This window comes from Tetrao urogallus (assembly GCF_951394365.1).
Source record: "Tetrao urogallus genome assembly, chromosome: 16".
NCBI lineage: Eukaryota > Metazoa > Chordata > Aves > Galliformes > Phasianidae > Tetrao > Tetrao urogallus.
Genome location: NC_136829.1, coordinates 1,769,281 through 1,786,025, shown reverse-complemented (window position 1 = coordinate 1,786,025; position 16,745 = coordinate 1,769,281). Strand labels below are relative to the sequence as shown.

General features: G+C 43.3%; 1 protein-coding gene across 3 annotated transcripts; it reads right to left on the bottom strand.

Moving 5' to 3' along the window:
- Positions 1-5,986: 5,986 nt before the first annotated feature.
- On the bottom strand, positions 5,987-16,462 carry EIF2S2 (eukaryotic translation initiation factor 2 subunit beta; the record flags this gene model as incomplete). Of its 3 annotated transcripts, none has more annotated exons than XM_079543301.1 (9): positions 5,987-6,198; positions 6,969-7,054; positions 8,056-8,112; positions 9,016-9,164; positions 9,596-9,696; positions 10,005-10,140; positions 11,317-11,420; positions 12,297-12,477; positions 16,448-16,462. In XM_079543301.1, the coding sequence occupies 9 exons, from the start codon at positions 16,460-16,462 to the stop codon at positions 6,023-6,025; spliced, it is 1,005 nt and encodes a 334-aa protein (XP_079399427.1). In that variant the 3' UTR covers positions 5,987-6,022. The 3 variants fall into 3 exon arrangements, with proteins under 3 accessions (XP_079399427.1, XP_079399428.1, XP_079399429.1); XM_079543302.1 differs by having other exon boundaries at positions 10,005-10,137; positions 11,323-11,420; XM_079543303.1 differs by lacking the exon at positions 8,056-8,112.
- Positions 16,463-16,745: the final 283 nt, after the last annotated feature.

The window sequence follows — 16,745 nt, the reverse complement described above, 5'->3', positions numbered from 1 at the left end:
ACCCCTGACATTCATCAACAAGACTCATTTACAAGAATAGCATGAGCACTCTTATTCATTACTGGTGAAAATGTAGAGCGAATGGCGGTGACTGTTGGGAAATAGTGATTTGTAGCTGAGAATCTATTCTACCAAATAGCGTTATTATCCTCCTTGTATTTGTTGTCTTTTCCATGGAAATAAAGAGGAGGCATTGCTTTTTTAATGTAGCCACTGCTGAGCAGTGCTGAGCCTCTCATACTGCCCTGCCAGTGAGGAGCTGGGGGGCACAAGGAGCCGGGGAGGACAGGACCAGGACTGCTGCCACAAAGCAGCCCAAGGGATGTCCCACACCACATGATGTCACACAGGAATATGAAATGGAGGGAGCTGGCCAATGATGCAACTGCAATGTGCATTCTGTTATGATCTCTTCATTTTCTATCCGATTTAACATTCATTATCTCAACCCACAGGTTCTACCTGTTTTCTAGTTTTCTCTCCCACCCCACAGTCCACACCACTCTTCAAGCCCAAATATGTCCTTTGTCAGAGTTGAGATTTAACAGCCACATCCCCAGTGTCCATGCATTGGTCTGGATGAACAATGCGCTCCAGTTCCCTCTGAGAGGGGGATGCCTGCATTACAAACAAATGCTCAGAGACAAAAAAAAAAAAAAGAAAAAAAAAGAGCCTGCATGTGCTGAGAAAGCCAGCCCCAAGCATCCTGTCAGCCTTTAGGTAACCCCTCAAAGGCAATCACAGCCTTGGACCCAAACAACCACTTCAAGAGGACCTGAGAGATCTTCACAAAGTTCTTTTAAGTAGGAAAAGGGAAAATTCCCATCCTCTTTTGGCTGAGACTTGCAGGTTTAGAACCGCATTGTTTGAGAGCATCAGAAAGCATGGGGACAAAGCAGGGAGGGAAAGCGGCACAAGAATGAACTCTCATTCCCCAGAACGATGGATCACTGCAAAAGGGCTATTTTGGTGCTGGCCCAACAGCATCAGGCAAGGCCTGCAGCAGGCAGCGAGACCACGAGCAGCAGGGAAAGGCATTTCAGTGCACAGAACTGAAAAGGATCACAGACGTGTTTTTCACTCTCCTTTTGTGCCTTGCTTTCAAAAAGGAGCACATCCAGCTTTTCTCCTTGTAGTGAAAGTAGTAAGACTTCTTTTTCTTTTCCTCTTTTAAAGAAATGAGCTTTGCCAGAGGAGGACTGTGAGACCACCTTAGGAGCCCCAAGATCCAGCCCCACCCCCTACCTGTGTAAATACGCTCCATCCATGCTGCAGAGCAACGTTTCTGCATGGAGGAAAGAAATCAAAGGAAACCTCTGGGACAATTACCCAGAGCAGCAAGCAAGGCTTGGGGAGGGGAAAAAAAAAAAAAAAAAAAGATTTAAAACTCATTTGCTTTGATACAGAATTTAGAAAATCCTCAAAAAGATTTTGAAAGCATTCGTTGCAGATTTTCCCTTGCTTCCAACCTGACACACAAACTACGTGGATGCCTGTAAAAATCCACACACCAGGCTAAATTTTGCTCATGGTTACAGACACATTTTCCTTCTTTCCAGCATCCCAGCTGGCAGCAGTTTCAGCAGGGCCTGACACAGAGAGCTCCATAGTTCAGTCTTGGGAGTCACTATGAAGTTTTGCTTTAATTCTAGTGCAGGAAAAATCTAAAAAACACCAACCCCCTCATCACACATAGAAGCTGCTTATAGAAGCAGAACATCAGAGAAACCCCCATCTCTCAGAGGACACAGGTTCACCACAGAAATGGAATGGACCAGGGGAGTTATCCACACATTTCTGCTGAGTGTTCAGCAGGAAAACTATTAATGGCACAGATGTCGAGTTCTTACTGCTGCATTTCAGAAATATGAAGTGGTTCTCAGTGCACAAAAAGAAAGATGAACAGCTGCACAGTGAGGAACGGAGTGGTCACAGCAGTAGGGAAAGGAGAGAGCATTTTTCTTCCTGCAGAGAAAAGCCTCAGGTCTACCAGCAGCAATGTTTCCATGTGTAGCTTCACTTCCTCTGTCTAAAGCAGCACTGCCACTTCTCTGCCTCATTCTATGGTTTATCTTAAGCACTTTCAGCTATCAACTCAAATAACAAGCATTCCATAAAATTATAGGATGGCCAGGGTTGGAAGGGACCTCAAGGATCATGAATCCCCAACCCCCTGCCACATGCAGGGCCACCAACCTCCCCATTTCATAGCAGCCCAGGCTGCCCAGGGCCCCATCCAACCTGGCCTTGGACACCTCCAGGGATGGATGGGGCATCCACAGCCTCTCTGGGCAGCTGTTCCAGCACCTCACCACTCTCCTGGTAAAGGGATTTGAGGTTAGTTTTTCCAAGGCAGACAGAAAGGTACATGGGACAGGAACAAGCTGTGTTAACTGCCACTATGCCCTGTGCATGCAGAAAGAACATGGGATAGAGCTGCATGTGTCCAACCCAACCTCCACCAACACATAGCAGCCCAAGAAACTACAGACTTCAGCTTCGGGCCTCCTGTGCTGCATTGGAAAAGCAGAGCATCTTGTGTTGTGTCTGACCTCTGTGTAAAAAAAAAAAATAGCAAGCAATTATCTAGCAAACTCAAGTGACTTTGCAGTTTGTTGTCTGAGCAAACTGATGTTGAACTGGTAACTCTTGTGTTTGCTGCTAAACATCTGCCTTCAATTCCTTCTCAAAGCTCAGCCTTCAGCTTCTTGGATCCTCTTCTGGTAATCTGGAATACATCACTGGAAAAAGCATGGATCAGAGGGGCAGCACAGATACATGGAAAACATTATTCAAAACACTACAGATAAATTATTACAAATCTAGCTGTCAGCATCACACACAACTTCATTCTCCTGACTTGCAGAACCTCCCTGCAGTTTCTACTTCATCCACCCTCTGCCAGATTACCAGCAGATGTGGTTTCACCCTATTGACCACAGAGCACCCCCTGCAACTTGTGATAAACCTCCTTCTCTCTTCAGCACCCTTTAAGCCCATGTTTTTTCCCCTTGCTCACCTCAGATGACCATTTCCTTGTCAAATGGGCACAAAACTGACACAAACCAGGGATTCCAGGGTACAGGGTGTATGACTGGAGAACACAATCCTTGATGAACCACACACAGCTGTGACCAGAAGCCTCACAGACCATAGGAACTTCTCACAAGCGCCTCTCCTTCGTTCTTCTTCACATCATTTCAGGTCATAATAAACACTGCTGCTTTAAATCCTTGCTCCAGACAGATGCTCCCATAAGGTGTGCTTAGGTCCACCCATTTTACTTTAATAGTATTGTTAATTCAGAGCCACATGACATCAGTAGCTGATCCCACTGCCACCACAGCAAATCAGGGAATCAGGTCTGTTTCCATTTTACCCATTATGTGCTGACAGAAGCAAGTCCTTGAGTTTCAGCTCCCTGTACACACAACAGAAGTGTTTACCTGGCAAATACGTTAAAAAGACATTGTTCTTCTTGCAAGGATATCAGTAAATTTCAGGCTGATTAACCACAGAATGACTCTATAGCTCTCCTAGGACCTTCAATGATGGCTTTCAGACTTTCATGGTCAGGGCTGGAGGAGGTGTTGCATCTTCACTACTGAAAGGAACAGGCCTACAATAGCTGAGATCACTTAAACAAAGCATAAAAGCTCACAAATACAGAAGACGTGGAGAAGAGCAACCCAACTGCATCACTGTGCTCTTAACTGCTCAGCTCTTACCCAGCCCACTCAAATAGGGATTGCCTTCAGTGCCAAATGAAAATCCAGCTCCCACATCTCCACCAGCACCATGCAGCCAAGTTGCATCTCACTGAGGAAAGCATGTAGAAACAGAACTGTTTGCCTCCCAGTTATCCATGCCTGCACACAGGCCCGTGGCAAAGCTGCACCTTGCTCTGTTAGGAAATCCATTTCTAAGCTGCTTACTTACATTCAGCAGTACAACAAACCCAATTTTATTTTTTTTTTTCCCTCTGAACACAGGACTGTACTTCAAACCCATCAGCCTGGCAAGCAACAATAGGCACAAAACACAGACAGTGGATGACATTTGTTTTTGAAGGTACACTGGTAAGAAAGTGGAGGTTCTTATGTTTGCTTTCAATAAACAAGTATCTGCTCCTGGACACAGCAGACTTACGTGCCAGCAAAGTCCACATCAAGAGGTTTTCCACTCCATTAGCCATCAACACCAACACCAGGGGGCTTTCATGTTGAGAGACAAAATACACCTATTTAGTGTCCATAGTCATCAGACCTCACATACGATGGGTTTGATTTACTTCAATGTTAACAAACGTTTTGATCCAAATCTAGTGAAATTAAACTCTACATTTAACCCACTAAATCAGCCCCAGCTTGCATTTTTAAGATGGATGATGAATTTTTACAGACAATAAAATTACTTGAGTCAGGAAAGCATGCATGCAAAGAGCAGTGAATTGTTTCTTAGTTATTTTAGTAGGTCACTGAAAGAAGGCAACCAGCACTTCCCCAGTTTTACTGCCAACAGGAGAATGCCTATTTGCTAGAGAAAAAAACAAGAATACAACAATAATGTTACAAGAGGCACTGATCCTGGCTTTATTCACTTTAAGATACATCCAACATTTGTTATAGCTCACTTGGAACTCATAATGCTTTTAAGAAACCAACTATAAAAATCTTGATATTTGCCTTACAGTGCTGTCAAGTTTTCAAATAGCAGTGACTTCCCAGCAAAACTGTGCTGTGCATTAACATACGTACAAAGATTAAAACTTCGTAGAAACCCTTCAGTTTCGGATACTTCGTGTTCACAATCACCACAGTTTTCCCAAAGGAGGAAGCAACTCCACAAAGCCACAGGGATGCAAGCCAACAGTCCTGAGCTACTGCACCTCAACCTGACTGCACCATTTTATAGATGGGTTAAATGAAAACAACTTCTACCTATTTCCCAGCCCCCCCAGTACAGTACTCACAAAGGGCTCACCCTGCATTTGCATCTTTGTACTTGGCAACTGTAAGAAAAGTTCTGCAGCACTAGAGAGAACAAGTTAGGGCAGCACTGTGTGCATCCCCCCACAATTACTGATACTGGCTGCTAGTGGAGAGAGGTACCTGACTTACAACCAAGAGGTGACACTGCTTATTCTGGAATACAAACTCCTTGGCAGTACGTTCCATAAATTCTAGATTTACCCATTAGTGTGTCGCAGCCATCAATCAATGATGTCACCTACTTTTCTATTTTTGCTGCATTTAAATATATATTTTTAAAGTGATGAAGAGTGCAGGACTTATATAAACATTTCTCTATTGGAAATTGCAAAATTTAGTACTGTGATACTATGAAAGCTTGTAATAGCTTATCAATTCTGTGTTAAGACTCAGCATCCATACGGTGTCTGAACTAGCTCAAGCTACAGTCTGCTAATAAAGCAGCATCAACCTGTCCTGATGTCACTGCCTGTGGCCAACATGTTCCCATTCTAATGTGGCTACAAAAGCACAAGCAGTTCTTATGGTGGTACATCACTTCTGTTCTGCGACTCATCTCTGCTTAACGACAGCCTACCTAAAGATCGACTCCTTACACAAAACTGAAATAATGCTAACCTTCCATCTAAGTCTCGGGCACAGCTCAGTGACATGATCTGCAGAACAGAACACCATTCCCAGGAACTGTTTAGAGCAGAAACTAAAGGAAAAACCCAAATCAAAGACGCTCACTGTTAGAGTATCTTTAATTTATCTCGTGTTTTACAGAAGTCTGAATGGATTAAAAAGCACCTCCTTTCCCATCGCGTTCCTTACAGTAGGTAAAATATATTCAATGAGCAAATGTATGTGAACAGCTTGAGGATCTGCAACTTGCAAGGATTTCACAGACCAATCAATCAAAAGCCAAATTTCTTGTAGTTTTTACAATCTTTGTTTTAATACAATGGTAACTAAATCCATTCCGATTGCGAACCTGTCCAGTCATATCTCCCCAGAACACTTTGCAAAATCCAGTGTTGATTAGCAAACTAGTTAGCTTTGGCACGGAGCTGTGCTCTCTTGCCTGTGACAGCCTGGAAACCAGTTTTGATGCTGGCGACGGAGCAGCGGGAGTGACAAGTCTCACACTGCAAGAAATATAACCTGGTGTCCTTCTGTAGAATCGTGTCTGGTGACCGACACGTGTGACAGGTGACATACTCCTCTGCAGGAAAGGAATTGAGTTCCAGTTAAAAGGTCATGAATCACCAGCAGGAAACAAACAAACAGACACACTCCACCAGTTCTTCAGCCTTTAGTTTAACAGTTGTTCTCAAAGGCTGTTTAAATTGATCTACTGAATTAGAAGGGCTTACTGTGAAAATCACAGAGGTTGAGATAACCTAAAAATTCCTCCCAGCTCCCAGGTTAACAAAGAGAGGGTTTCATCTGGTACATCGTGCACAGGCACCAGTGCTTTAAAAATGACCGTCAGTTCAAGCTTCTCTCTGGCTCCCCATGACTTTCTTTGCTGAAAATACATTCCCAGTCATCAGCAAACCTTGTGAAGATACAGCACTGTCTAAAAAAGCTTTTTTTTTTGCTGCAAATAATCTGCAAGCCCCTTACCTCACAGCACACATGCTTTATTTGTTAATTAACATTGAACAGTAAGAGCTACTGTTTAATTTTTGTAGTCCTCATCAAAACCAGAAGTGAAAAATCAGATGAAGGTAAGAAATTCTCAATCACTTGCACTGTTTTCCTCGGCACATTTCAGTGCCAGGACAGATTACTGCCCAGGTACTTGCTATAATACAGTACATCAACCTTCACTTGCATTATCCCATTATAAAGTAACAGCAAAACCACCACTTGTTAGCACAGACTCTCCACAACATGCAAATATGCAGGAGACTGTGAGCTATACACAGACCTCTAGTCACCAAATGGGGTCTGGGAGAAAGCTGTAGGGGAAAAGGAAGTCACACTTACTGATATATCTTCTCAAGACATTTTCTATCTGTTTTTGCTGGAATCTTCCTTTGATTACAAGCTGGTTGTTACCATCTATTGAGCCACTAGGTTAAAAGAAAAAGGAATGTGAAGTAATTGATTTACAAAAGACATCAAATGTTAAAAAGTGTATGAAGTCAGGAATGTGAAGCGAGATAAGTGATGCATTCAAGATAAGAGTAAGCCAGAATTACTTCATGGGGAAAATAGCATGTAAAATTCTGACAGCACTTTAAAATCTACACAAAGGTCACACAAACACAATGCTAACTGCAATAAAAACAAGATCAACTGAGAGATCAGTTTTGTAGTGAAGCTGCCAAATCAAGAACTGAGAATCAGTACCTGCTTGTCTCACAGAAGTGACCAAGACAACTCTGCTATTCTGCCTTACTAAGACCCTCTCCTAGCCACCCTGACACAATAAACTGAACACACTTCCAGACTACAGTTTGCAAGTTTTTTTTTTCCAAATCATCTGAAACTGAAGTGAGACTTTGTTACATCCACACTGCAATTAGATGGCTTGATTCTGTATGTCTACATAACAATGTTTGAATCTGCAAGACAGAAAGGAATAGACAACAAGAAAGTACATTATCACAGCATGAGATCCTTTATATCAAAGGCCTCTAAAAGCACAAGCATTTTTTATGCTAAGACAAGAGAATTTTACACGTGGCATTAGAGTAACTAGCTACAGGCCCTCAAAACTTCTATCAGATGGGCAGATATTCTCTCTTTCTTAGCAATTACATGCCTTAAGGTAATTATGAGCCATCCTCACCAACTGAGTCAATCAGCTCTGTGACTGGATCATTTTTTGAGAGAAGTCCTGGTTAACAAATCCAAAGTGTTATCCTAACTGTCCCCAGGACTGAGAGCTTGCCTCTTCCATGAGCTGCCCTTTCTTCAATCACCCAGCACAGCATCTGGGTGTAGGAAAGGAGAGCCTGATGTTCAAGCACATATAAACAGATCTAAAATGAGGAATCTTACACTCGATCAATGACAACTACCCTGCCATTGCTTCCTGCATACACGACTTACAGCCCCATAGCCTTACCTTGTACCCAATTCTGCCAACAAAAATGCCAGGAGATGTTTTGGCTGACGATGTAATCTAAAAATAAAAGTAAGGATATCTTTAACCTCTGTCCTCCAGAGAAATTTGATACCTATATAGAAATGGCAGGCAAAAATGATCTTAAATTATCCAATTTAAAAGGGCAGTGCCAGAGGGCCTGTACCAAGCAGCAGAGGCAGACAATGAACTGAGGACACAGGAAAGTTGAACAGTCCACACACATGCACACATACACACACACACACACCATAATTAGAGAGGAAATACTGAAATTAAGTTGAAAGCAAATTTTGTGTATCTCAGATTTGCCATTCAACCCCTTTGCTATCCTCTGTGCTCTGCAAAAGCACTGATAGCAACCCCTCAAATTCTACTGTAGCCTATCATGCAGATACTCAGTATGCTCGTCTGGACACCTACAAAACAAACCAGATGTGTGCTCCAGGAAGTGCCCACGATGAACAGAAGTAATTAGGACAAGCATAAGAATAACAATACTGAACTCCATGGATTTATCAAGAGAACAGCACTTGCAGCTTATCTCAAAATTAGAAGGAATATTCATCCCTCCTCCTGTATCCAAAGCCTTGCAAATAAACACCACTGGAGACCCAACTACAAACTTGCTACAAGTGTTTCAGCCCACAAGATCCATGAAGCCTATCCTACTGGTAACTGAAGTCCAACTTGATGGTTGGACTGGATGATCCTGAAGGTCTTTTCCAACCTTGGTGATTCTGTGATTTCTGTGATAAAGTACAAAGTAAGAAATTCCATCGTCTTCATAAACGCTGTACCAAGAAAAAAAAAATCCAGGAAATGAACAGTGTGCCAAGATAGCTTCCACTTTGGTCTGTCTTCTGTCAAAAAGCACATATTCAATAGCTAACAGCACAGAAAGTTCCACTATGCTTGACAAACCTTAAGAGCAACACTTACAATTTGCAGATATCTGTAAAGTTGACAAAGGATGTTTTCTTGGTCCCTACTCTCACCACCTGCGGAGGCTTCATGACAAATTTCCTCTTTTCTCCAGCTACCATATCTGGGTTTTTCTCCCGCATGATGTTAAATACTCTATTGAGCAACTGCAAAAACAAGCAAATCATCATTCAAGCGACACGAGACATTCCCACTGCAGTACATCATTCTAAAATCCTGAGATAGCATTCATCAATGAGTATTAGACCAAATTTGCGCATGAGCCCATCTTCCTGAAAGCTTCTGAATACAGTTAAAATGTCCTGATAAACGCAAAGACTGAAAGATGCTTTCACAGGAGTTTACTTTATAACCTCCAGGTACCCCAGCCTGCTTGCAGAAGTCACTTTAAATATCATTAACGTGCCCCATACGGAAGTCAACTGTGACAAAAGATGCTCTTTTGTTATTTTTGTGCTCACGAGCTTCTGAGTAGAAGCCTTTAATTTTAAGTTGGAAGGAAGACATATGAACGTAAGGCTCTGCTCTGACGTAGCACATTAACATGAAAGATACCTTGAAAGCCTTTTAACATTACCTCATCATATGTGTAGTCCCTTTCTGAGCCTGCCCACGCAGGTCCTGACTGAAGGCTAAAAGAAATCCCGTCATCTTTTTTGCTATCTTCATCCTCAAAAGCTGGAAAGAAAGTTGTATGGGATTCATCAAGAAAAAAAACATTTACTTAGCCTTGAGTGCACAGCATTTCTCAAAGGTACATCAACAGAAGATTTTACTGAGATGTGAAATCTCTCTTCATCTGGCCAGAAGGGCTACCAGCATTTACTGGGGATTTAGGCTCCTTCCATAGAAGATTTTTCTGATAAACATGACAGTGATAAGAGTAACAAAATTAATTTTTAGAATAAAAGATACCCAAGCAAGTTATTCACCCTCAAAATGGCCTTTTCAGTTTCAAAACTGGATTAACTACATTATACTTTTACCTTCATCCTTTTCCAATATTTCATCTTCATCTGGAAACTTCACAAACTTTTTCTTCTTCTTCTTATTGCCCAGCATGATGTCAAGGTCATCTTCAGGTTCTACCACCTCTGGCACATCTCCCTCAATTTTTAATTCCTACCAAAAAAAAAAATAAAATTAAGACTGCAGCATCCAGTATTAAACATAAAAATCTTCACTATACAGCATTAGAAACCATCTAGTATAGTGTGCTACCAGTATAAGGATTAGCATTACTTACCAGAGTCCTGAAACATATAGAAAAGAACAGAAACTAAAGTTTGTTGAGGAGAGCCCTGCACTAAACAGGGACACATTTTTCAAATGCCAAGCTGAGCTACGAGGAACACGCACCTACCACATGCCACAGTTCTGCATTGAAACTGTATCTAGTCTATGCTACTTCCTTTGGAACTCACTGCTCCCTTGTAGATAATGAATGCAATCAAGAAACTTCAAGTTAACATTGGCTGGTCAGAAACAAAGTAACACTGTATTTCACTAAAGGCAGCAGCACATCAGCGTGCAGGGGAACAAAACCCCCTACGAGCCATGGACACTACTGAGAAGCAAAGCTGTGCTAGTCTAATTTATCACATTCCTTTCCTAGCTTTGATACCACAATCCTTTCCCGGATGCAGGCATGTTCCTGCACCACAGAGAACACACACAGCAAGCATTTAGGCTATCTGGGTCAGATCAGAGGGGCTTTTCCTCTGCAGAAGGCAAAATCCAATAGCAGATTTACGTGTAACATAACATTTATCTGCTCTCTTGCTCTCTGGGTTTTCCAGTGACACCGACATGCGATACTAAATGATGACTTGGAATAAAACTTGAGAAGAGTAAAAATACCTCGCACAATTTCTGGAACACAGAACGGTAGCCAACCATTTCTAAAGAAAACATGAGAGTAAAAACAGATCAAAGCAGATAAATACCCTTTATTTGAAGAGTGGCCTTCAGAGGATTGTTGTGTGCAGTCTGACATCATCTATCTTCCTCTCACCTCATCAGGGAGCTAACCTAGGTGATAATCTGCCCTTCCTGCAAGTCACAGAATTACTGGCTTACTGCAAATATCTGTTACATTTTCTCCTTTCCAGACAAATGTCTCTGTGCACTAACATATTCAGCAGAACTACCACACAGGAAGGACACACTGAGACTCCTGTTAACTGCACCAAGACAAGATGTCAGATAGGAAACAGCTCCTCTCCAGACAATCCCCAGAAAAATGAAAGCAAGAAAGTTTCTGGCAACAGACAAGATGGCCTGGTTATGAAAACAAACCTTTACACCTTCTTCTACTTCATCTATATCAAATATCTTCTTTGGCTTCTTCTTCTTTTTCTTTTGATTGAAGAAGTTCAAATCATCCAAGTCATCTGTTGCATCTAACAACAAATGATTGGCAAAGGTACAGATGTTAACAACCACAGCAACAGTTCAGACTTCACAGTTTCCAATTCACACCCAAAGTCTTCAAAACATGACAGTAAGACACAAACAGTAATCTGCAGCTCCTACAGATATCCTTCACGTTTTGGAAGTCATCCTCATCTATCCCTAGACACTGCAAGAGCTGTTTTACAATTTCCCTATCTTATAACTGCATTTTCTTATTTTCAAGTGTTGAATCTTTCTGTTACACAAGAGGAATTAGTTACTTCTGAAATTATTTTGGAAACACTGAAAAGCTAAAAGAAAACTGCAGGAGAAAAGCACAGTTTCTTTGGTTGATGGTTGGAACCAATCTTAACAAGAAAAAAAAATGGATTTAAGTTAATAGCATTCCTTTACTCAAGTCATCTTGAAATGGCATTGGTCTCAACTTAAAGGCCAAGTCACATGTACACACATAAGCTTATTTCCAAAAAAGATTATGAGTAACAGCCTTGCTGTTGCATTCACAGCTGCCCAAAAACTAGAAAGCCTTTTAACCATATCTCTATTATTCACATTACAGCTTAATTGGAGAAATATTGCAACAACTGCATCCAGAATCATTTACAACTGTTTTAGGGCTTCTTTTTCCATGGTCTCACACAGTGATTCTATTTGAGTCAAAAAAAGCAGAATTAACATGAGCTGTATGTTTGTGGACATGGTTTTAGGCAGGAGAAGCAAATCAGGTTTCTCAAATAAGCAGGAGATTATTACTATTGACAAGCTCCTAAACTAGAAACTCAGCATTATTTGTTAAGATACCATGCTCTCGAAATGGGGTTTCCAGTCTCAAAATACAGAGGCCCCCTAGAGATTCATTTTACCTTTCTTCCTGCTGTCTTCTTCATCTGCTTCAACATCTTTGTCTTCTGTTGGCTCTGGTTCAACTTCTTTTGTTTCTGACTGCTGAGTCTCTTCTGTTTGTGTATCTGCTCCTTCCTCATCCAACATAAACGGCTTCTTCTTCCTCTTCTTCTTCTTGCTCATAGTAGGATCGAAAATCATCTATAAAAATCAAGAGTTCATTAGCAATATAATGACCTGGCATCACCTGGCATTTACCATTTCTAAAATCTTCAAGCTTCCCTCCGCGTTCCTTATGTTAACTCATCTGTCCTTCAGCTCCCTTCTCAATCCGGAATTTTTCTGTACCTGCAACAATGTAATACAAGTTCACTGCCTCAAAAATGGAGCTGCTGTAAAAAAATAGCTGATCTTCTTCCCAGGCATAACTAAAAAGAGGATTTAAAAGATGAGAGAAAGAAAAGGTCAGAAGATCACTCACCAGCTTCCACTTCTGCCGCTCTTCCCCACACAGCTAAGATTACTCAAGTTTCCTGTTACCTATGTACCAGTTCAGTTGAAAATATATTGCAGCTGTGAACCTTTCAGATCAGAAACTTCTCCATTTCAATGTCATTATGAACTCTGATACTGAAGTAAGGCCACATGAAGCAACTGCTGTGCCATTCAGCACTACACACTCACAGGATTAAGAACACCCATCACACTGAGCACAGTAATTTCCAGATAGATTAAAAGGCAAAACTTACCAACAACTCTCTTGACAAGAACGTTCTGGCCTTGGGAGAACCCTACAAGAAGCTGATGCTACAGCCTGTGTCAGCTCAGTACTATGAAAAAGCAAAGGTCTCACCTCCAAGCTGTTGAAGAGTCCCTCAGCCAACAGAGCAGCTTGCTTCAGCTAGTCACTAACCCAGGAATGACTTTTAACCTACTCATCATCTGGATACCTCAGACAATCAGCACAAGTTCTTAACTTCCCCAACACGGGATTGCTTCCTGCTGTTTCTTAACTTAGGTAAAATTCAGGATCATGAATACCCCTCTTTCAGAATAACAACCATTTCAAATGAGAAATTCTCCTACTTCTTGTTCATTACGTCCTCAAAGGTTTTCTTTCCATAAAGCAATCTTTTCCTCGTACTTTTCATTCTCGTACAGGTGACGCTCTTGTGATGTTCTTCTGATTGAAGATACATCTTATAAAGGCTCTGAACTGATACTCAGATGCAGTACACAGCACCATGTTAATGCCCACAGAAGCCTGAGGCTTTCAGGCTGCTGCAGTGAGCCTTTAGTTGTACACAGCATGCTTAGAATGGCTTTCTAAAAGGTCCTGTTGGTTGCCTTCCCTCTCAGGCACACGCATGAATCATGCTCCCACAGGGCGGAGCACCCAGCGTGCACAACTGCTTGCACTGTTTGCTGCCTTCCTCTTGGAACTTCTCAGGATGCTGACACAGGAAAGGGTGTACAGCCTTAGGAACAACCAAGCCAACACCACTTTCAAGATCAAGACTCTTCTGAATGCTGCAACTTTCAGAGACTCCAGACTTGTCTTCTAGATCTCTTGCACGAAGCTGCAGGAATAAGATGATTAAATTGAGTGTAATTGCAAAGCAGGAATCACTCCACATAGAGCAAATCACTCTTCCTAATGAAAAAAATAGAGCCCTCTCATCCTGAACTGCTGTAGGGTATATCTTGTCTCCACAAGAGACTGAGTACATCCTCAGTAGCACACTGAACTAAGGACAGCTTTTAGACTCTGGAGACCGTTCCAATGGTGAAAAAAATCTGTTCAGCAGAGGTGTGTGGCTCTTCAGCTGGCCTTCTACAGAGGTGCATGGCTCCAACAGCCCACGTGGCTCTACAGGGACACTGTACCCAACTCCTGCACCCTTCAGCCTGGTCACACCAGGCTAACTGCTCTGAGGAAACTGAATACAGGAGCTGGACATCCTGAGAAGGACATCCATGCCTGAACTATTTTTGATCATCAAGAACTTAAGAGTCCTGCTTAGATCTTATGTAAGTCACACATGACTTAAAAAAAAAAAAAACAAACAACAACAAGCCATGATTTGAAGTAACCAACCTGCTAACCAGGCTTTCTGCCTTCCTTGGCTAGAAACTTCAGGAATTTCTTCGTACTTTCTCTCTGTTCAGTACATTTGATTAATCAAAGCATTACGATACCATCTAAGCATGAAAAGTACTGGAAAAGCTGTGGGCCCACCGAAGAGTCTGCAGCCTCCAGCAAAGCCTATGCTTTTACTACACAGAAATGAGAAACTGCCATCCTATTTCAGCTCTCAGAGCCAAATTCCCATATGGATTTTCATCTTCTGTAGGCCACACTTTACAGAAATCAAGTGAGTAAAAGATGAGGAAAAATATATATAAAATTACAGCTTCAAGTCCAGTTCCCAAGACAGAAACCCACGTCAAATTGCTGCAATAGTGGCACTTGCTGGGGATTCTACAGAGGTCACAATCCCATTTCATCAGTCTGAATAAACATAGGCATGTCCACCACACACAGACCAAGGCAGTACAGGTATCCCTACACTGCACTGCTCTCTGCAATAGAATTCTAAATTCTTTATAACTAATCAACACCTAAAGCCTCCAGTTGCTCAGAACAAAGCATTCTCCAGCATTATTTCTTTGGAGCTTCACAAAAAGGGCAAGAAAACCTTTCAGTCATCACCTAGTAGGATTTTAGATACATAATAAGACTTCTAATCAGATAATTAGAGGTTAACATACTGCTCATCACTTGCAGGTTTAGAATTCTGCTCCTCACAAGCAGGATGTGTGCTGTCCCTCCTGTGCCACTCCTGGGCAGCACTCAGACAAGAGCTGGTTCTACCAGGCAGTTTCCCGGCTGTAATGGTCTGAAAATTTCAAGCTATGGTGCAGTGCAACTGCCCATACTTGGAAGAAGTCTGTGATGCAAACCAGACAAAGAAGTCTAACACTTACAGATCTGCCTTCTGAGATTCACGTATCCTCTTCCTCAGTAGCTTTAAAAAACAAAACACAACCATCACCTTAAAAGCTCAGCAATAACGGGTGACTTGGCTCCTTGCAGCCACATACAGAGAAGTTATGGGTGCACTCACCCTCAAACACACTATCCAGAAGATCTACATTGACAGCTCAGCTAGCTACTACCACTTTCATTCTGTCAGTCTGCAAGATGAAGCAAACCACAGATGCAACTTAACTACACTGATCTCACCTTAGTGTCAGAACAAATGCACCTGAGACAGAAAGCAGCTGAGGTCTTAATTTCTGGAATCAAAGCACTGTCTTCAAATCACCACGCAATTAGACATAAAAATGCCGGATGTTCATTCACATCAGCTGAATAACGAGTCTCGGCTACCATTAAAGTAACTTGTAATTACACTGCTTGCTGTTTATTATGTCAGAGAAGTTGTGAGTTGCTTGTCTCCAAGGTTAGAGTGAGCATACTTTGCTCAGAAATAAGCCACAGACGTATCTGAACCAACACCAAAGAAAAATGACCAAAAGCAGCTGTCTCATGGATTCTGTCAGCGCAGTTTCCCACCGGCCACGTCTTCCATCAGGGTGCTCACAGCTTCATACATGGAAAGCTTTCCTTTTCCCATGAGAAAGACTGAAACGAGGTTACCAATGGCTCCGGCCACAACATTTGAAAGACTTTTCAAAGACGACTGCACACGCTCCTCTGAAAGCAGAACCCACTGCATTTGGACAACTGCCTGGTATCACCTGCTAAGTGACCCACTGAGCTGTCAGGGATGAAAGACGAGATATTAAAGCTGCAAAAAGAGGTAAACACCGAAGTCAAGCGCTATCTCCCAAGGAGCACGAGGCGCCCTAGGGACGCGATGCCGGCACGTCTCCTTCTCCCCCGGCCCCGCCGTGCGGGATACAGCACGGCTCCGGGAGCCGCGGGGCCGCACCGCGAGGAGAGGCCGTGAGGACCCCGAGAAAGGCCCCGAGGACCCCGCGAGAGGCCGAGACCCCACCGCCCAACCCCGGCCCAGCCCCGGGGCGGAGGCCGCGCCGTGGCCGCCGCAGGCCTCGGGCCCACACTCCCACATGGCGGCGGCCCCGGCCGCGAAACGGCACAGCCCTGGGGCTCGGCTCCCTCCCCGACGGCGTCGAGCCTCACCTCGTCACCCGACATGGCTGCGGCCGGGCACGGAACGGGCAATCGGATGAGGAGCGGCGGGGCTCAGGGACGCTGCTGGCCGTTGCCCACGACCGCCGCGCTCGCCTCTTGCATCAGCGCTCCCCTCCCCCGCAGCGCGCGTGCGCGCCCCGCCGCGGAGCCTGCCGGGAGCTGCGCGTGCGCCGTCGGTTCGCGCGCGGGGCTGTGAGGCCGCCCGGCGCCTCTGGAGAGCTTCCGGCCCGGCCTGCCTGCGGGGCCCCGCCTGGAAGAGCGGCGCTGGCTCATCGACCCTCTATCA